The following is a 21,273-nucleotide window of genomic DNA, read 5'->3' as shown; positions in this document are numbered from 1 at the left end:
TGAAGGAAATCATTCCTGGGTGTTCATTGGAAGGATTGATGCTGAAGCTGAAACTCCAGTACTTTGGCCACCTCATGCAAAGATTTGACTCATTGGAAAAGACCCCGATGCTAGGAGGGACTAGGGGCAGGAGGAGAAGGGGACGACAGAGGATGAGATGGCTGGATGGCATCACCAACTCCATGGACATGAGTTTGGGTGGATTCCGGGAGTTTGTGATGGACATGGAGGCCTGGCGTGCTGCGATTCATGGGGTTGCAAAGAGTCGGACATGACTGAGCAACTGAACTAAACTGAACTTGGGTAGTACAGTCATTTTGATAATATTGATTCTTCCAATCTAGGAACATGGTAGATTTCTCCATCTGTTTGTGTAGTCATTGGTTTCTTTTATCAGTGTCTTATAATTTTCTGCATACAGGTCTTTTGTCTCTTTAGGATGGTTTATTCCTAGGTATTTTATTCTTTTTGTTGCAATGGTGAATGAGATTGTTTCCTTAATTTATCTTTCTGATTTTTCATTGTAGTGTATAGAAATGCATGGGATTTCTGTGTATTGATTTTATATGCTATGACTACTAAATTCATTGATTAACTCTAGTAGTTATTTTGTGGTATTTTTAGGGTTTTCTATGTGTAGTATCATGTCATCTGCAAACAGTGAGAGTTTTACTTGTTTTCCAATCTGGATTCCTTTTATTTCTTTTTCTTCTCTAATTACTGTGGCTAGGACTTCCAAAACTATACTGAATAATAGCGGTAAGTGTTCCTTATCTTAGAAGAACAGTTTTTCACTGTTGAGAATAATGTTTGCTGTGGGTTTGCTGTGTATGGCCTTTATTATGTTGAGGTAAAAAATTCATTCTGCAAATTTTCTGGAGAGGTTTTTTTATTATTATAAATGGGTGCTGAATTTTGTCAGAAGCTTTCTCTGCGTTTATTGAGATGATCATAGGGTTTTTATTTTTCAGTTTGTTAATATGGTGTATCACTTTGATTTATTTGCATATATTGAAGAATCCTTGCATCCCTGTGGTAAACCCCGCTTGATAATGGTGTTTCTTCCTTTCAATGTGTTGTTGGATTTTGTCCGTTAGAACGTTGTTGAGGATTTTTGCCTCTATGTTCTTCAGTGATATTGGCCTGTAATTTTCCTTTTCTGTGATATCGTTGTCTGGTTTTGATATCAGGATGATGATGGCCTCATAGACTGAGTTTGGGAGTTTTCCTCCCTCTGCAGTTTTTTAGAATAGTTTGAGCAGAGATAGGTGTTAGTTCTTCTCTAAGGCAACAACATTTCAAAGGAATGAACATTGCATGTAAGAGAGCTTTTCCACTTTTAGACTCTTGTTTATATTTACATGTACATTCTCAAAGTTCTTTTCAAAGTTGAGCACCAAATACTTTGTGTTCACAGAAACACCCATATGCCAAAATAAAATTCTTCCATTCAAAGATGAGGTGTTTTCCATTTTTTATTTAATTTATTTGAAATGGAAGAAACTGGAGGTGTGTGAAAACCAGAGTTTCCTGAGAATGCTCCAAGGCAAACACTGTGTCAACTTCAAATAAGGAAAGTTGTGGTTTCCTGCATATCTCCCAATATTGTGATGACTGTTTCTTGCAGGTGTGGAAGAGAGATTAACAAATGTCTATTTGTTAATAAAGATTGCTTAGACCTTTAAGCTTCAAAATACCTTTATTTAAATTTACGATGTTTGACTATATTTCAATTCTTCTGTAAACCTCCACAACATTTTCAGTCTCTCCTCAAGTTTATCACGTTCTGCTTTGGGTTAGTTATTTGTGCATTTGTTTTAACCTTTTAAATAAGTGGAAGATTGTGAGCCTCAAGAGATGATATTTGTATCCTTATGTGTAAGATTTCATCTTCGCATAATAGAGCATACTTATATATCAGTCATTCAGTTGAGTCACATCTGACTCTTTGAGACCCCATGGACTGCAGCACACCAGGCCTCCCTGTCCATCAGCAACACCCAGAGCTTGCTCAAACTCATGTCCATCAAGTTGGTGATGCCAACCAACCATCTCATCCTCTGTCGTCCCCTTCTCCTCCCGCCCTCATTGTTTCCCAGCATCAAGGTCTTCTCAAATGAGTCAGTTTTTCACATCAGGTGGCCTAAGTATTGGAGTTTCAGTTTCAGCATCAGTCCTTCTGATGAATATTAAGGACTGATTTCCTTTAGGATGGACTGGTTGGATCTCCTTGCAGTCCACGGGACTCTCAAGTCTTCGCCAACACCATAGTTCAAAAGCATCAATTCTTCAGTGTTTAGCTTTCTTTATAGTCCAACTCTCACATCCATACATGATGTCTGGAAAAACCATAGCTTTGATTAGATGGACCTTTGTTGGCAAAGTGATGTCTCTGCTTTTTAATATGCTGTCTAGGTTAGTCATAACTTTTCTTCCAAGGAGCAAGCATCTTTTAATTTCATGGCTGCAGTCACCATCTGCAGTGATTTTGGAGCCCCCAAAAATAAAGTCTGTCACAATTTTCATTGTTTCCCCATCTATTTGCTATGATGTGATGGGACTGGATGCCCTGATCTTACTTTTTTGAATATTGAGCTTTAAGTCAACTTTTTCACTCTCCTCTTTCACTTTCATCAAGAGGATCTTTAGTTCCTCTTCACTTTTTCTGCCATAAGGGTGGTGTCATCTGCATATCTGAGGTTATTGATATTTCTCCCAGCAATCTTGATTCCAGCTTGTGCTTCATCCAGCCTGGCATTTTGCATGATGTACTTTGCATATAAGTTAAATAAGCAGGGTGACAATATATAGCCTTGTTGTACTCCTTTCCCAATTTGGGACCAGTCTGTTGTTCCATGTCCAGTTCTAACTGTTGCTTCCTGACCTGCATACAGATTTCTCAGGAGGCAGGGCTAAGGCAGTCTGGTATTTCCATCTCTTGAAGAATTTTCCAGTTTGTTGTGGTCTATACAGTCAAAGGCTTTAGCATAGTCAATAAAGCAGAAGTAGATGTTTTTCCAGAAGTCTCTTGCTTTTTCGATGATCCAGTGGATGTTGGCAATTTGATCTCTGGTTCCTCTGCCTTTTCTAAATCTAGCTTGAACATCTGGAGTTCACGGTTCACGTACAGTCGAAGCCTGGCTTGAAGAATTTTGAGCATTACTTTGCTAGCGTATATGTTTTGTTAGCTATATATATTTATGTGTAAATATCTGTAAATATAAAGAGAGAGAAATTTAAGTGAGGAAGGAAAAGGGATGGGAAAGAAGTAAAGTTAGATAAAGGATTAGAAGTCCCTTATCTCAGGGACTGTTGTACTTTTGTGAGTTCCTACACTTAACCTCAGTGCTTTAAGGAAAATGTAGACATCTCTTATTCCAGCACAGACCCCAAACACTATTAAAGGTATGAACTTAGTCCAGTTGATTAATAAGCCTCTTTTTGTTTTTATGTTTATATTTAATTTCTTTACAAAAAGATATGAGGGTGGCTTGGAATTGGGTCACAAAACAAAGGAAAGTTATTTGAAGTAGTTTAGAAGAAAGCTTGTTGAGAATACCAGATTGAATTTAGAAACCTGACTTTGAGTTCTCCCTTGTTCCTAACTGGCTAAGTGGTCTTGAAATCAAGTCAATACTGTTAATTTAATTGTTGATAAAATCTGTGATCTCTATTCTGTTTACTTCTTTAATCTCTTGTTAAAATTTCAACTTAAAACACTAAATGAATGATTTCTAATTGCTTTCTTAAGAACAAAGTTAAAAAAAGGTTTAAAGTATTAAATTTGACAATATTTTACTTAGAGAATTTTATAAATTTATTTAAATGTTTGCTATAGTATATAAAATTTGATATTTTTATCTAAGACTTTTTCCAAATCAAAGAACTACCAGCATACATTGAGGATACTGGGTGTTCAATTTCAGACCACCTTGGTAAAGCAAATAACCACAATAAAACAGTACACAAAATTTTGGTTTCCCAGTGCATGTAAAAGTCATGTTTGCACTATACTGTAGACTGTGGAGTATATAATAGCATTATGTCTAAAAAAATGTACATACCTTTATTTAAAAATACTTCATTGCTGAAAAGCACTAGCCATCATCTGAGTCTTCAGCAAGTTGTATTCTTTTTACTAGTGGAGGGTCTTACCTTAAAATTTATGACTGCTGACTGATCAGGGTGGTGGTTGCTGAAGTTTGGTTCTTAAATAATGTTCTGCCTTCATTTTTTTTTTTTTTTCCTGAAAGCTTAAAAAGGATTGGCAATGGAGAAACCATTAGAGAAACCCATTCATCTCCTTATGCTTTTTTAAGCAGAATTGTATTCCTACCAATGGAGTAGTGTTATTCCTAGCTACTGTTAAGTACGTGGACACTGCCATAGTATGGACACTGCCTCAACAAGCCAGCCTCCTCTGTCCATGAAATTCTCCAGGCAAGAATACTGGAGTGGGTTGCCATTCCTTTCTCCAAGGGATTCTTCCTGACCCAGGGATCGAACCTGGGTCTCTGACATTGCATTCTTTACCATCTGAGCCACCAGGGCTTGTCATCACACACTAGCTGTCAAACTAGGAAGCACAAAGAATGAGAATTCGTTATATATCTTCATTTTAAAGTAACTACTCATCAACAAAGTACTTTCAGGACAATAATAAAAATTTTATTTGCTGATATCATTAACTGTTTTCTTTAAAAACACAAATTGCATATAATCACAAACCTAAAGCTGTGATATACATAATTCTACTTACTGTTACATAATCATACCTCATTAGTAACTACTTAGTTTTATAGACCTGTGTAGCTTGTTGACTCAAGCCGTAATGTTTTTGTTTGAATTCACTGCTTACATTTGGGTGCGTAAGCAATATACTGTACAACTCCAGTTGTGACAACTAATGTGAGTGCCAACCCTAGAATTATGGAATACAGTGACTCTTTTTTACTCACTCTCACTTCTTATTAACCTGGTATTCTTCCCAATAAGTCCACTGCAAAGGTTGCAGCATAAAAATATAGTTAAAGAGAATGATATGTAACAAATAAGAATAACTCTTCATAATAGAAGTCATATGTAATTGTACAATTTTAAATCTTACTCTAGGGCTCTCTTTTTTTTTTTTATTAAAAAAAATTTACTGAAATTGGATCACAAGTCAGTTTTCATTCCAATCCCTAAGAAAGGCAATGCCAAAGAATGCTCAAACTACCACACAATTGCACTCATCTCACACACTAGTAGTAATGCTCAAAATTCTCCAAGCCACGCTTCAGCAATACGTGAACTGAGAACTTCCAGATGTTCAAGCTGGTTTTAGAAAAGGCAGAGGAACCAGAGATCAAATTGCCAACACCCACTGGATCATCGAAAAAGCAAGAGAGTTCCAGAAAAACATCTATTTCTGCTTTATTGACTACGCGAAAGCCTTCAGCTGTGTGGATCACAATAAACTGTGGGAAATTCTGAAAGAGATGAGCATACCAGACCACCTGACCTGCCTCTTGAGAAACCTGTATGCTGGTCAGGAAGCAACAGTTAGAACTGGACATGGAACAACAGACTGGTTCCAAATAGGAAAAGGAGTATGTCAAGGCTGTATATTGTCACCCTGCTTATTTAACTTATATGCAGAATACATCATGAGAAATGCTGGGCTGGATGAAGCACAAGCTGGAATCAAGATTGCCAGGAGAAATATCAATAACCTCAGATATGCAGATGACACCACCCTTATGGCAGAAAGTGAAGATGATCTAAAGATCCTCTTGATGAAAGTGAAAGAGGAGAGTGAAAAAGTTGGTTTAAAGCTCAACATTCAGAAAACTAAGATCATGGCATCTGGTCCGATCACTTCATGGGAAATAGATGGGGAGAGAGTGGAAACAGTGTCAGACTTTATTTTTTTGGGCTCCAAAATCACTGCAGATGGTGACTGCAGCCATGAAATTAAAAGACACTTATTCCTTGGAAGAAGAGTTATGACCAACCTAGACAGCATATTAAAAAGCAGAGACATTACTTTATCAACAAAGGTCCGTCTAGTCAAGGCTGTGGTTTTTCCAGTGGCCATGTATGGATGTGAGAGTTGGACTGTGAGGAAAGCTGAGCACCAAAAAATTGATGCTTTTGAACTGTGGTGTTGGAGAAGACTCTTGAGAGTCCCTTGGACTGCAAGGAGATCCAACCAGTCCATCCTGAAGGAGATCAGTCCTGTGTGTTCATTGGAAGGACTGATGCTGAAGCTGAAACTCCAATACTTTGGCCACCTCATGCGAAGAGTTGACTCATTTGAAAAGACCCTGATGCTGGGAGGGATTTGGGGCAGGAGGAGAAGGGGACGACAGAGGATGAGATGGCTGGATGGCATCACCAACTTGATGGGCATGAGTTTGAGTAAACTCTGGGAGTTGGTGATGGACAGGGAGGCCTGGCATGCTGTGATTCATGGGGTTGCAAAGAGTCGGACACGACTGAGCGACTGAACTGAACTGAAGTCAGATTACTCTGAGATATCTTCCAGAGCACAGAAGTAGGATTGCTAAGTAAATTCAAAGATAAAGTGATTCTTATCAAGGTAGTGTTACTTAGGGTCTACACTAGACATGCAGGTACTACCATTGTGTTAAGTGGTAAGATGCAGCTATTCTGGAAAGAAGAACGCCCAGGTCATTAAAACTCTTTGCAAGTTGTCAAAACAGAGATTTGGGAACAGTAATAAATATGACTTTGAACAATTATACATGAATTCATTTAGTCAGAATCTATTTTGGATTCCCAGAACTTCTTATCTAAAACATGTGAAATTAACTCACATGATAAAAATAGTTACTTTCTAGTTTTTCTGCTTTACAGATACAGTTTTTCATATATCATCAGGAATTTTCTTTGAAATGAATTTTTAGTAGCTATGCAGGGAAAATGTACTGAAAGAAACAGTTCAAGAAAAAACAGATGCTGTTGGAATGTCTTCTTTTCCCTTGTAACCTGAACAAAGATTCTTGTGGTGTGTATAACGTTTGTCAGGACTAGTTGTTTTTGTTGCCATTGTCGCTGTTTTCACATATAAATGTTTTTACATAGAATTAGTCCTGAGGATTAAGAAATAGTGCCTCTACATTGAGTACCAAATTGTTTCTACTAAGCCAGAATATCTTATTATATCACAGTTCAGGAAGCATATCTACTGCATTTAGGGCTATAACCCATTGCCTCAATTTGGCAGCAAAACTGTCACAGCAGTGCTTTTTTTTTAAATTCAAGTTTTAGACATCATGAGCTTGCTTTTAAAAAAAAAAAAGCTTTCTTCTGTTTTCATCAGTTTTTGGTTGATCCCCACTGAAGGTTCTTGCATGTAATATAGAGCAATATTAACTCTTTCCATTAAGGACCATATCGTAAATATTTTAGGCTTTCTAGGCCTTACAATCTTTGTCACAACTACTGAACAATACAACTGTGACTTAGTGCAGCCATAGATAGTATGTGGATAAATGGATTTGGTTTTATGTTCCCATAAAACTTCATTTTTAAAAGCAGAAAGCAGGTGAGAAACTGGCACACGAGTTAGTTTGCCAGCCACTGATTTTGAAAATCAAATACTTCTACAAGATTTGTGTGTGTGTGTGTGTGTGTGAGAGAGAGAGAGAGAAATGACAGTTCTCTACTGGTCATTCCCCACCTTCAATTACAGTTGATTCTTATGGAATTTACCCCCACATCAGTATGTTTATATTAATACATTTTAAGCACTAGCTGTTGACTTCCGGCTGTGGTTTACAAGGATTTAGATCTCTTTCCCCCTTCAGCTTCTGTGTCACATATGTACCCTCTTTATCCCTTCTGTCTTCCTAATATGCTTGGGTCAAATTTAGATGAGGTGAACATATAGTGATTATGTTATTTTGGCTGTGAGTCATTTAGTGAATGTTTATTACTTTTTTTTTTCTGTATAATATTTCTACTTATAGTTTGTCATTATGTTTATTTTGTTGATTGTCTGTGTACTCTATGTAAAACCAAATTCCTCATTGGTTTTTGAAATCTCTCAAGATACTTAATAACACTCGGTATTCTAAATATAAATCTAAATCTCCTGTCACCATCCTAAGCATTTCTTTTGCCTGGATTTCCTATTTCTCGTATCTATGCCTTCCTCACTCTTTTTGTTTCCTTCCTTATGTTAGTGGAGCCAGTAGCTTCTTCCAACTTGGCTTGTGGGAGGGTACATCCAACCTTTACTTCAGTGTTATTCCCTTTCTGTCTCCTGTGTCTCTGTACCTAAGTATCTTCCTTATAAGGACACCAGTCATAATAGATTTAAGGCCCATCCTAAACCAGTATGCTGTCCTCTTAATTATATCTGCAATACCCTTGTTCCTATTTCCAACTAGGATCACGTTTTCAGTTTCTTGTTAGGTATAAAATTTGAGGATAATACCATTTGACCCAAGATAAAAGGTAATTAGGCAGCAAGTAGTCCTAGCACAGGATTTGCACCAGGTCTAAAGTTGTTTTCTGAGTGATTTTTACCTAGATAAATTCTCCAAACAGAATAGATTTCAAGCAGTTACCTTGCTTTTCCTTAGGTACTCATCTGTGTTTCTTACTGGGAGGAAAAAAAAGCCTTATTGGGCTATTAACAATGAGAGTAAATGTAAAGATGTTTAAAGCTGATAGCTCTGCTTTCACACACTGGTGAAACTTTTACATGCTTCAGGGAGTGTTTATTGAATACCGACTATTACCAGTTATTGTTTTAGGCACTAGGTCTACAGGAATGTGGAAGACAAAGCCCCTGCCTCTTGTAATGTGAAGTAAATGGTGATGAAAAGTGTTGTTTTAATTCAGATAACATTTGAGCAGAAACCTGAATACAATGAGATGATCAGCCAAGTATAGAAGAACTTGAAAAGGGATAGCTTAAGCATCAGAAGGCAGTAAAGCTTTCAAAAGAACCCATAAGGAAGTAGCCTGATCTGGTTACATTTAAACTTCACTGTGACTGCTTTATGGAAAATAGTCTTTGGGAAAACAAGAGCCAATGGAGAATGACCAGTTATGGGCTTATTACCTTGGTCCAGGTGAGAGGTGGTGATTTGGTCAAAGAAAGTAAGTAGGAATGGTGATTAGTGACTGGTTCTGGATAGATTTTGCAGATGAAATCCCAGGATTTGCTGAAGGATTTATTGTGAGCTGTGAAGAATGGAAGAAAGTGTAATGGAAGAATCATGAGTTTTAGCCCTTAATCACCAGAAAAATTAAACTTATATCTAATAAGATGAAAGAAGGTTTAAAGTTTAAGGAGAAAATCACAGCATTTTCTTTTAACATGTCAACTAAGTAGTTGGATATATGAGTCTGGAGATCAAGTTAGAGCTTGAGGTGGAAATTTGGAAGTTTCAACCACAGATGATGTTTATTTAAAGTAGTCTGAACTCTGAATTTTCTCAGTGAATAAATACTATGTGTGTGTCTGTCTGTATGTTTGTGTATGTGTGTATACACACACACATACCCACATATCATTATATGTATATAATCCCATTCAGTCATCATCAAACATCTATAAAGTGTTGGCTATAAGCCAGGCACTGGTGAAAGGTTTTGAGAATGAAATAGTGGTATTAGTCATTCAACATAAAAATGTATAGTATTTGATCATTTTAGGTCTCTAGTAAATGGAACTTCAGGCATTATAGTAGTCATGGATTATATCACCCAGCTTAGTACTAATATGTTACTTGATTCTTTCATGTTATTTTAGTCTTCTATACTAGATTTTTAAACTCTTTGACTGCAGGATCTATATTACATTTTTTTAAAATATACATGTGATGCCTACCACAATTCTGGAACAATATTAATTACTCAAAGAATATTTGTTATTGATTAAATAATTTTAACTGTCAAGAACAGTAGTATTTTTTTCAGCTTGTTATCTTTAGAATGCATTATATAGGTGAGTTATCTAGTGAGAATATTAATAAATTTCTGTTCCCTAATTCTTAACTTTTAAAAATTATAATGAGTTGCATTTTATTCACTTCTTAGTAGTGTTAGTTTTTATTCCCACGTGTTTATTATTTCAATTTGCAGCCTGATTCGACTGCGGCTGAAAGAGCAGTTGCTAGACTAGCAGTGCACCCTCTTCTGAAGAAAAAAATAGATGTGCTGAAAGGTATGAATTAAATGACTTACGCCATTTTCACTACAATATTGTAAAGTAATTAGCCTCCAACTAATAAAAATAAATGAAAAAAAGAATACAATGAAAGAACTAAATGCTTCTGTCACAGATGAGAAGATAATTATTTTTATGCCTGAAAGCACAATTTATAATACCCTGCAATTGTATTAATACATTATTGCTATAGAAATTAAAGTTGCCATTTTATTCATTTATATTTAGTGAACTTTTTACTGTTCTTAACATCATACATGAAGGAATAAATTTAATTTTAGAGATTTAAAATGGATATCTGAGCATTTCATAAATGTTCTGATTTTCTAAAAGTTAATAGAGTTCTTTGTAGATTTTCACTTATTATATATATGTAATTTAAATTCCAATCATTTTGTTAAGTATTTCCAAATAATTTAAGAAATATGGTACTAAAGCAGTGATATTTTTTATTACTTGTTTCAGTGCTGAAACAAGTCATGTGCTGTTTCTCTTGCAGCTGCTGTCAAATCCTTTAAAGATGCAAGACAAAATGTTGTTGAAGATAAGTCATCAAACAGTGCTTCAAAAGAAAATCATTCCAAGGACACTTTGTGTTCAAATGATGATGCCAATAAGTTACCGCATGAAGGAACTATTATCTGTGAACAAGAAGAGAAGGAAGCCAAAATATTGGCAAAGAAACCAATAAATAATTCAAAAGAAAAAATAGCCAAGATGGATCATGGACCCAAAGCAATGGACGTCCCAAATTCTCTATCAAAGCCTTCCGAAAAAGATTCTGCAACTCTTTCAGCATTGCAGAAGATAGCTGCTGACCCCAAAATGAAAGCATTAAGTGAAACCAAAAAAGTGAAAGAGTCCAGTAGCTCACTTGATGTTGACAGTGATGGAGAAGAATTACATGAAGAAGAGAAGGAATATTTTGATGATAGCACAGAAGAAAGGTTTTACAAACAATCTTCCATGTCTGAGGATAGTGATAGTGGTGATGACTTCTTCATTGGGAAAGTCAAACGGGCACGGAAGAAGGAAAGTAGTTGTCGTTTTTCAGATAAGGAACAAAACCCCCCCAAAAAATTGTTGCTTGAAGAAGATATACCTAAAACCCATCAAGATTTACAAAATGATAAAAACAAGCCACGTACAGAGGCAAGGAGGTTTGAATCAGTGTTTTTCCATTCTTTATCTGGATCTAAGAGCCTTGAAAGGTAAGAGTATTTTTTCATTCTGAAATAATTATTAAATCTTAATTTTCAAAAAGTATGAAATATCTACACATCCTGACATTGAGACGGCTCTCTCTCACGCATAATTCTATTTTGTACAGAATTTGTGTTTAGACTTGGCTCTCTCCAGCTTATAAAGTTGGAGTAATATGTACAACTACACGTATGATAATGCCAAATTCTTCCAGCCTCACCAGAAAATGAGATAATATAGATAAGTAATTTATCTAATTTAACGTCTAGCTAATTTAAGTTTATTCCTTCAATTATCAAAGTTCTGAAACTTTTGAGTTAGCTTTTGGTGAAAACTTTTGAAAATGTCTCATGTTTCTCAGTTTCTAAACAGAACTTTCTGAAAAGACTGTGGTGAATTTTTGTTTTGTTTTTTCTCGTGTTGACCTAGAGCATTATTGTAAAACAATTGTTTTATACCTTTTCCTGTTTCAGTATATAAGGCTGCTTGCTTGCCCAAACTCCGGGTATCTCCAGACTGCTTTCTATTTGGTGGTGCTTATACTTGGTGGTCATCCTTATCCCTTCTGTAATCACTGCTTTTTGCAGCTGTTTTGTTGTAAATCAATAGGTTTAAATTCATTTGTAATTCTAATGTTAGGTGATATCTTTACATTTTAGAATAAAAATCATGGTTAGCTATTTTCTTCAGTAAGCTTTTTCTATAATTTATAGGTGAGGCATAATTTTTAATAAAACAGAAAAAAGGTGATGTTGAAATTTTCCCAGAAAGTAAGAGTATGGAAAAGACACATAAACCATCTTTGAAGCCTTGAAAATTATTAAATTAGTCCTTGTAACTCCCAACTCTGCCTTCAAAAGATTTATTTTTTTTCCTCACTTGAAAATTACACACCACTATCCCTTTCTTCTCTCCAAAATTGTTAACTTAATTTTTGTTACATGTGATTCATTGCTCCAGTAAGAAGATTTTTGAAATTCTTTGTCTAGATAGTTCTCAAGCATCCAAGGTAACCAAGACAGGATATTCTGTAGCCAGAAGTCACGATAAGGACGTTGAGAGAAAGATTCCTACATGTTTCTGTGGTGATCCTCTGCTCAGTCACTCAGCCATGTCTGACTCTGCGACCCCATGGCCTGTAACCCACCAGTGTCCCCTGTCCATGGGATTCTCCAGGCAAGAATGCTAAAAGGGACTGCTGATCCCTACTCCAGAGGATCTTACCCACCCAAGTATCAAACCCATGTCTCTTGCGTCTCCTGCATCGGCAGGTGGATTCTTTACCACCCTTATTAGTGCCGCCTAGGAAGCCCATAGTGATACTGGGATCTAACAAACCTTTGATATAGCTAAAACATGGGGTTTTCATAATTTTTTTATTGTTTCTAGTGGGGGAGATAAAGGAACGTGATAGTTTTTAAAGTGAGTTTTATCAACATTCTTATTATGTTGTCTTCTTAAAGTCGGAGGATTTGTTTCAATATTAAATATCCTAATGGTGTTTTTCTTCTTTTAGGAATCAGAGAGAACAGGTTCCAAGAAGCAAAACCCTGGGTATGTACTAATAACTACCTAACTTCCACATACAGTTGAGCAGTGCTTTTCCCAAGAGGAAAGAAGAAAAACTCTGGTTGCTTACTTGTTCTTTAGTCATGAAGTCGTGTCTGAGACTTTTGTGTCTGAGTCTTTTGTGACCCCATGGACTGTATGTAGCCTGCCAGGCTCCTCTCTCCATGGGATTTCCCAGGCAAGAATACTGGAGTGGGTTGCCGTTTCCTTCTCCAGGGGATCTTCCTGAGCCAGGGATTGAACCTGTGTCTCCTGATTCTTAACTGCTGAGAAGAGGGAAACCTGGTTGCTTAGTAGTCTGAATAAATTCTGTACCCACAGAAACGAAAATAGAGCATCTTGTAATTATCAGTATAGTTTTTTGTTTTTTTATTTTATGTGTTTTTTTTTACTCTCTCTGTTCTACCAGTAGGAAAGATACAGACAAAACTTATCAGTTACGTTGAGTCTGTTTGATTTCAGTTCAGTTCAGTCACTCAGTCGAGTCCGACTCTTTGCGGCCCCATGGACTGCAGCACTCCAGGCCTCCCTGACCATCAGCAACTCCTGGAGTTTACTAAAACTCATGTCTATTGAGTTGGTAATACCATCCAACCATCTCATACTCTGTCATCCCCTTCTCCTCACGCCTTCAGTCTTTCCCAGCATCAGGGTCTTTTCTAATGAGTCAGTTCTTTGCATCAGGTAGTCAAAGTATTGGAGTTTCAGCTTCAGCAACAGTCCTTCCGGTGAATATTCAAGACTGATTTCCTTTAGGGTGGACTAGATCTCCTTGCAGTCCAAGGGACTCTCAAGAGTCTTTGCCAACACCACAGTTTAAAAGTGTCAATTCTTCGGCGCTCAGAATGTTGAACTTTAAGCCAACTTTTTCACTCTCCTCTTTCACTTTCATCAAGAGGCTTTTTAGTTCTTCACTTTCTGCCATAAGGATGATGTCATCTGCATATCTGAGGTTATTGGTATTTTTCCAGGCAATCTTGATTCCAGCTTGTGCTTCATCCAGCCTAGCATTTCACGTGATGTACTCTGCATATGTGTTAAATAAGCAGGGTGATAGTATACAGCTTTGATGTACACCTTTCCGGATTTGGAACCAGTCTGTTGTTCCATGTCTACTTCTAACTGTTGCTTCTTGATCTGCATACAGATTTCTCAGAAGGCCAGCAAGGTGATCTGGTATTCCCATCTCTTGAATTTTCCACAGTTTGTTGTGATCCACACAGTCAGGCTTTAGTGTAGTCAATAAAGCAGATGTTTTTTCTGGAATTCATTGGTTTTTTGATGATCCGATGGATGTTGGCAGTTTGATCTCTGGTTCCTCTGCCTTTTCTAAAACCAGCTTGCACATTTGGATGTTCATGGTTCACGTATTGCTGAAGCCTGGCTTGGAGAATTTTGAGCATTACTTTACTAGCATGTGAGATAAGTGCAATTGTGCAGTAGTTTGAACATTCTTTGACATTGCCTTTTTTTGGCATCAGAATGAAAACTGAGCTTTTCCAGCCCTGTGGCCACTGCCGAGTTCTCCAAATTTGCTGGCATATTGAGTGCAGCACTTTCACAGCATCAACCTTTAGGATTTGAAATAGCTCAGTTGGAATTCCATCACCTCCACTAGCTTTGTTCGTAGTGATGCTTTCTAAGGCCCACTTGACTTCGCATTCCAGGATGTCTGGCTCTCAGTGAATGATCACACCATTGTGGTTAACTGGGTCATGAAGATCTTTTTTGTACAGTTCTTCTGTGTATCCTTGCTACCTCTTCTTTGATATCTTGTGCTCCTGTTAGGTCCATACTGTTTCTGTCCTTTATTGATCCCATCTTTGCATGAAATGTTCCCTTGGTATCTCTAATTTTCTTGAAGAGATCTCTAGCCTTTTCCAATCTGTTGTTTTCCTCTATTTCTTTGCATGGATCACTGAGGAAGGTTTTCTTATCTCTCCGTGCTATTCTTTGGAACTCTGCATTCTAATGGATATATCTTTCCTTTTCTCCTTTGCCTTCTGCTTCTCTTCTTTGCATTTATGAGAGAGCCATACCTTTGCTCTTATGTCTGCTCCAGGGCTAAATCTCTGTAGGTCTTTACTGCTTAAAATCTTTCTCAATCATATCTCTCACAGTTTGGAGTCAAAATGCTTTTCTAAACCTTAAATTGCCAAATATCTGTACCCTCTTTTCCCTTTTGTATCTGCCTGTGAACTGGCCAGTTCTTTCCTGAACTGTTCTCTTTTTCTTTTTAGTACTTTGCCAAAGATCCATCAGTACACTAATCTTTTTATTCTTTCCAGACACTTACCTTGTGCTGCAGTTCCATAAGCATGTAGCCTGCTTCCCAAGTTTTAACTAGCAACAGTTTTACCTTTCCTAACACATACATAGGATACTCACTTGCAGCCTTAAATATCGTTTCCTTACTATCTACTACAGAACTGTAAAACCCATGCCACATTTTTATGTTATTTTAATCACTGTGTTGAAGTACTAGGTTTGGCAAATACATGGCCTTATATTCACAAATACAGAATAGCTGCAAATTAAAAGATTCCCACATCTTCCTAATGAGAAGACCCAAGTAGAACATGTTTTTGTTTTTATTTAGCTTATAAATTTATGATATTTAATTTATCCATTTATTTGCATATGCAAGTATGCTTTATATAGTTATTAAAATACATATCAGTTTAGAAATACTATCTTATTCAAATTTTAGGTTACATGAAATGGTTTCATTTAACATTTTAGTTCTCCACTCTTTATCACTAGAGGCACTCTTGGAGTATTATAACAGACTTCTGGAGCACATGTGATTTGTACAAGATATGGGATGTTTTGAGTCTGTGTGCAGTGATCTTTTGGAAGTGTTATTCCAATTGTACACTTGTTTCAATAACATTATAACATTTGCTTTTTAAGATCTTTAAAAGGCTTCTTGACAATGATCGCTGACTAGCAGTAGAGAAATTATGCACCCCTAGGACTGATTAATAAATCTGTATTAAATTTTTTGCCTTGTCTTTGTGATCTTATAAATGTGCATTGATTCAGTCCTTCTAGGCCCGTATGTCTCCCAGTACTTTGTTCAAAATAATGTAATAGAAGTTTCTCATAATGAAAGAGGTAAGAGCTAGATGACAAATTGCCACCCTCATATTTGGTGGATAACTTTATGGTTCGATAAGAACAGTGTTTTAAATTTGAGTAGATATAGCAGTTACTTTGCAGTCACATTATTTTGTTCAGTAACAGAAGGGAGTGGAATCAATTAATAGCCCTTTAAATAGCTCACCCATCAACACTGTTGAACTCAATATTTTAGTTAAAACATGTGAATTTTCTGGCTGCATTGCTCCACACAGAGATATCATATGCCAATGAATCATATTCCTTTAAAAATACAAAATACTCCCCTTTTAAAATTTTGTTTCCTTATGTGTTGTCTGGACTGTGTTTCCTTTCTTAATGTCAATGTAAAAAGATAGAACAGCATATACTAGGAGGCCTGCAACAGACATATTGACAACGGTTAGAAAGCATGTGTCCCAAAACTCACTGGCCATGTGTATTTCAACTTCAAACTTCCCAGTGGGGCTTAGATTTTTTATTTTTGTGTGAGGTATTCTACTTAAGTAAAACTAAATTTCTTCCTTAAATACTGGCTTGAGAAGATAAAATGTTTTTGTCTTCTATGCTATTTGTGTATAGACTTAGTTTTCATTAATTTTGTTTTCTCCTGCAGATTTTCAGCACATTGAACCTCAGATCAAGAATCAGTTTAATAAGAAAGCACAAAGAGGATTTGAAAATACCAAACAGAAATCACAGCTGCCTCTTCATCCTTCATGGGAAGCAAGCCGGCGGCGAAAAGAACAGCAATCCAAAATTGCTGTGTTTCAGGGGAAAAAAATTACCTTTAATGATTGATCAGTACTATATTTTTGTTAATTTCTCTGTCTAAATTTGATTTTCTTCTTATTTTTTAAACTAGCTCATTATTTAAATATATATTTAAGTAAGTCTCTGAATGGGTTCTAGAAATGAGTTGGTTTTGTCTTTTTTTAAGTGTGTTCGTGTTATGTTTAAGCTTCTGTAGATCAAGTACATACTTAATTTTAAATATGTCTAGAAGACTGCTGTCCCTCTATAAAAGAATTTTGAGATGATAGCTATCTCAGATTTTCTCATTTGGTTTTATCATGAAGTGTATTTCACTAGGTTAGCTCTGTGTTTCTTTACTTTGAAAATAAATGTTGAGTGATATTTGAAATAATAATGGAAAAATATGAGGAAAGTGTAGCTATTTAAAACAGACTCTTCTTACTGAGTTACTCTTGTTAGCAAAACTAAGATGATAACTTTTATTATGGGTATACAGATAGTAAGCTATTAAGTAAATATTAATTTTTATTATAGCTTTAATTATTTGTAATTTTTTAGTTTTTGCTGTTTAAAATAGTTTCCCAGGAAAATTTTGGATTTCTGAATTATGTTTCAGTTATTTGGGCAGCATTCATGTTTAAATGTTGCAACCAACCAAAAATTGGTTTTACTGCATATAAAATTTCTGTCAAATCACAAATGTATAACATAACATTAGACATGTGTTTTTATAGAAACAGTTTTTGAGGAATCATAGGTTTGGAATTTACAAGAGCAAATTCTGAAGGAGATATGATTACAGAAGCATTTTCACTATAGCTAAGCAGAGGTTATAATTCACTGAAGAAGGGACTGCTTTATATTTCATAGTACTGTTATTTTAAAGGAAAACAGAATTTTAAAAATCTCTTCAAATGTTTGACTTCTTGCTACTGGGAGAAATTAAAGTTCTTGGTTAACTAAGTAACCAAAAAAGTTAAAAAATAATGTTTCTATCCCTACCCAGATTTAGCCAAACCATGAAGTTGAGAGCACTATTCATTGACCCAACACTTCTAACCCCAACTTCAAGGAGTTAGGGTTTGACTACAAAGTTAGAGGAAAGAGGCCACACAAGACTACTCACTTCTGACACCAACTGCAGGTTTGGAGATTGCAGGGGAGGGCTCCCCAGATACTGTCAGATTCAAAAATTTGCTTGCAGAACTCACTAAAACCTATTATATTCCTAGTTACAGTTCATTATACAGTTTAGCGACTGAACAACAGATAGTTCATTACAAGGAAAGAGTACAGATTATAACCAGCCAAAGGAAGAAATGCATAGGGCAAAGTCTGTGAGGGTTCTAAAAGCAAAGTTTCTGTTGTCCTCAAGTTGCATTGCCATCCTTGCATCAATGTGTACAGTGTTGCCAATCTGAAAAGCTCACTCCAGTTTTAATGTCCAAAATTTTTATTGTATCTTTCATAGATAGACATGCTCAGTTGATTGCCCATGTGATTGTTTCAGATGGATTGATAATATCATATGACCCGAAGACTCATCCTAAATGACATGGTAGGTCTTTTTTAGTGCAGCCAACCCCTGCTCTAAACAAGGACAATCCTATCAGGTATGACGTAGAGTGCCTCCGTGAAGCGGAAGGCAAAGGCAGTTTCTCTCTTTGGGCAAGACCAGGTTCTTTACTACACAACATCTGTCACCCGAATTCCCCCAATATTAACAATTTTTCTGTATCTACTTTATCTTTGGCTCTCATACTCCCTTCTCTCCTCCTTTTTTCCTTCCTTTTCCCCTTTCTCCTTCCTTTTTTATACTCTTTATCCCTTCATCTCTCTTTTCCTCATTTTATCCCTGTCTCCCTCTCCATCTACTCTCTTCCTCTCATCCTTTTATCATTTCTATTTCTCTACCCTGTTTGTAGCCTCTCTCTAAAAACAAGTCATTCTCTGTTTTTTTGTATTACCACAGTTCAGTTATCAAATATTAAGATTTTGCCAATTGTCCCAGTGTCTTTTTATGGCAACAGAAAAATCAGCATCAAGCCTTTCATCCAGTGGTCACCTTACATTCAGTTATCTCTCTTTGGTTGGAAACAGTACCTCAGTCTCTTAGGATTTCATGACATCGACCTTTTTCAAAAGTGCAGATCAGATATTTTGCAGTGTCCTTTTATTTGGACTTGTCTAATACTCACATTTTCATATTCAAGTTATGCACTTTTGGCAGGAATGTTGCATTTGTCCTGTTGCATCATATCTGAGGTTAGGTGATGATGTTGATATGGCTGGGCCTTTACTGGTGGTGTTAACTTTGCTTACTTGTTTTAAACGGTATTTATACGGTTTTTCCACTGCAGGATTACTATTTTCTCTTTGTAATGAATAATTATCTTGTGGGGAGATACTTTAAGACTGTGTGAAACTGTCTTGAAACTTTCATGCACTAGTTTTAACATTCATTCATAATTCTTACCTGAAATAATTATTGCTATAGTAGTTTAAATTATGATTTTTTTTTTAATTTCAGTTTTTCTACACTTATTAGATGGCCTTTTAGAATAAGGGAGAATCTTACATTTTCTCCTATTAATTGAGCTTTTAAATGTATTTCAGTATTATCTCATGGATACTTCTCTTTTCTCCTTTTCTATTACTTTTTATTAATTGGCTATTTTTTATTCATTTTATCAATTATTGGATTATAAGATTTATTATAGTATACATCTCAAGTAGTATTTATACCACTTTACATACGGTCCAAACACCTTACTGTAGTAAATGTTAACGTTTCTCCCCATGCTTTTGTACTATTGTTTATATACATTTTGCTTCTACATTTAACCCTGTAGTGTATTGTTTTTGATTTTACTATAATTTCTGTTTGTCTCTGTATCATGTTTATGTTTTTCTCTACTTCCTAGAACATTAGTAGCTGTTTTAATGATCTTGTCTGCAGTGATTCTCTTGGGGCAGTTTGTACCAACAAGGTATATTTGGCAGTGTCTAGAGATATTTTGAATGTCACACCTGGGGAAGATGTTGCATCTAGTGGATATAGGCCAGGGATGCTGCTTACTTTGGTTAATGGAAGCCCCTTCAAGTTGTTCCCTGTGTATTTTTGGCATGTAAGTCCTTTCTGTAGTAGTGAGGAAGGTGGTTTCTTAGTTTCCACAATATATTTATTTTCTCAGCCCCAGCGTACACAGAAGTTCAGTTCAAAATTGCTGGTTGATACCTCTGCAAAACACAAGTTTATTAGTCAAACTAATTTATGTTTGAAGTTCTTTTTTCTTTAGCCTGAGGGCGTATGGTTTCAAAACTAAGTTTGCAAGTTATCTGGGATATTGTTAGCAAAAATGGCTGACTAAGGACATCCAAAAATTACCTTTCTTCTTTAAAAGCAGTGGAGAAAGCTGTCCATAGTGTCAGAATTGATGTTTTCAGAACTGCAGAATTAACCAAAAGCTTACTAAGGGTTGTTATTTATTAAAAATGGCTGAAACTTGATACAGAGAGTATCTTTGTGACATTTTAACTTGCTCTATTCTCATCCCCCACTCCCCAAGTCCATGGTGTCTTGAAAATCAGCAGCCCACAATCATGATAAAAACCTGCAGCCTGACAGATACTAGAGGCGCCAGAAAAAGGTTGGAACTTTTTCAAAGACACATTCCCTGAGAATTATCTTTATTTGACCAGTAAGGTAGTTCACTGGAAGACCCGATGGCAATTCTTTCTTTATCTAACTTGGCTAAGAGCTTACCCAATGTGAAAAGCCTTTTTCCTGAGATCACTTTTTGAAATCAGTTAGAGGCAATTGTTTAACATCACAACTTCCAAAGGCAGTGAATAAAAGTTGGGGAAGACAAGAAGTTAATCAAACAGCTTAAAAGGAAATCTGGAAAATTCACTATCCTTAGGAACTTTGATAAGTTTTGACATATTTCCTGGAATTAAGAAAGTCATATGAATGACAGAATTATGTGCACGTTCAGGAAAGTGCTGAGAAGGCCCTAAACCCTCACTTCTGGTTGACTTTGGGAGCTCTACATAAGCAGGAAGTGATGGCTAGTGTGGAAATGTCAACTTCCTGGCCAAGTGTTGAAGGTGTATCCCAAAAAAGGCTCTCAACAAAGTTAGTGAAGTATTAGTTCCAGGCATTAAGGGAATCTGTCCAGTTATAAGCATACCACTAAGCAAATGATTTTTTGGGCTCCAAAATCACTGCAGATGGTGATTGCAGCCATGAAATTAAAAGACGCTTACTCCTTGGAAGGAAAGTTATGACCAACCTAGACAGCATATTAAAAAGCAGAGACATTACTTTGCCAACAAATGTTTGTCTAGTCAAGGCTGTGGTTTTTCCAGTGGTCATGTATGGATGTGAGAGTTGGAATGTGAAGAAAGCTGAGCACCAAAAAATTGATGCTTTT

The 21,273-nt window shown here is 36.2% G+C and overlaps 1 protein-coding gene across 2 annotated transcripts in view; it reads left to right on the top strand.

The window, feature by feature from the left end:
- The window catches only part of SRFBP1 (serum response factor binding protein 1), a 62,715-nt gene extending 42,368 nt beyond the window's left edge, over window positions 1-20,347 (top strand). For both annotated transcript variants that reach the window (XM_043912277.1, XM_043912278.1), the window contains 4 exons: window positions 10,105-10,186; window positions 10,689-11,400; window positions 12,909-12,946; window positions 16,698-20,347. In XM_043912277.1, coding sequence (XP_043768212.1) covers window positions 10,105-10,186; window positions 10,689-11,400; window positions 12,909-12,946; window positions 16,698-16,882 — 1,017 coding nt within the window. In that variant the 3' untranslated portion in view covers window positions 16,883-20,347. The remainder of the gene's footprint in view (window positions 1-10,104; window positions 10,187-10,688; window positions 11,401-12,908; window positions 12,947-16,697) is intronic.
- The last annotated feature ends 926 nt before the right edge of the window (window positions 20,348-21,273 follow it).

This window comes from Cervus elaphus, chromosome 9 (genome assembly GCF_910594005.1).
Source record: "Cervus elaphus chromosome 9, mCerEla1.1, whole genome shotgun sequence".
Lineage (NCBI taxonomy): Eukaryota > Metazoa > Chordata > Mammalia > Artiodactyla > Cervidae > Cervus > Cervus elaphus.
Note: the sequence above shows the minus strand (reverse complement) of the source record. Positions and strands in the feature narration are given on the sequence as shown.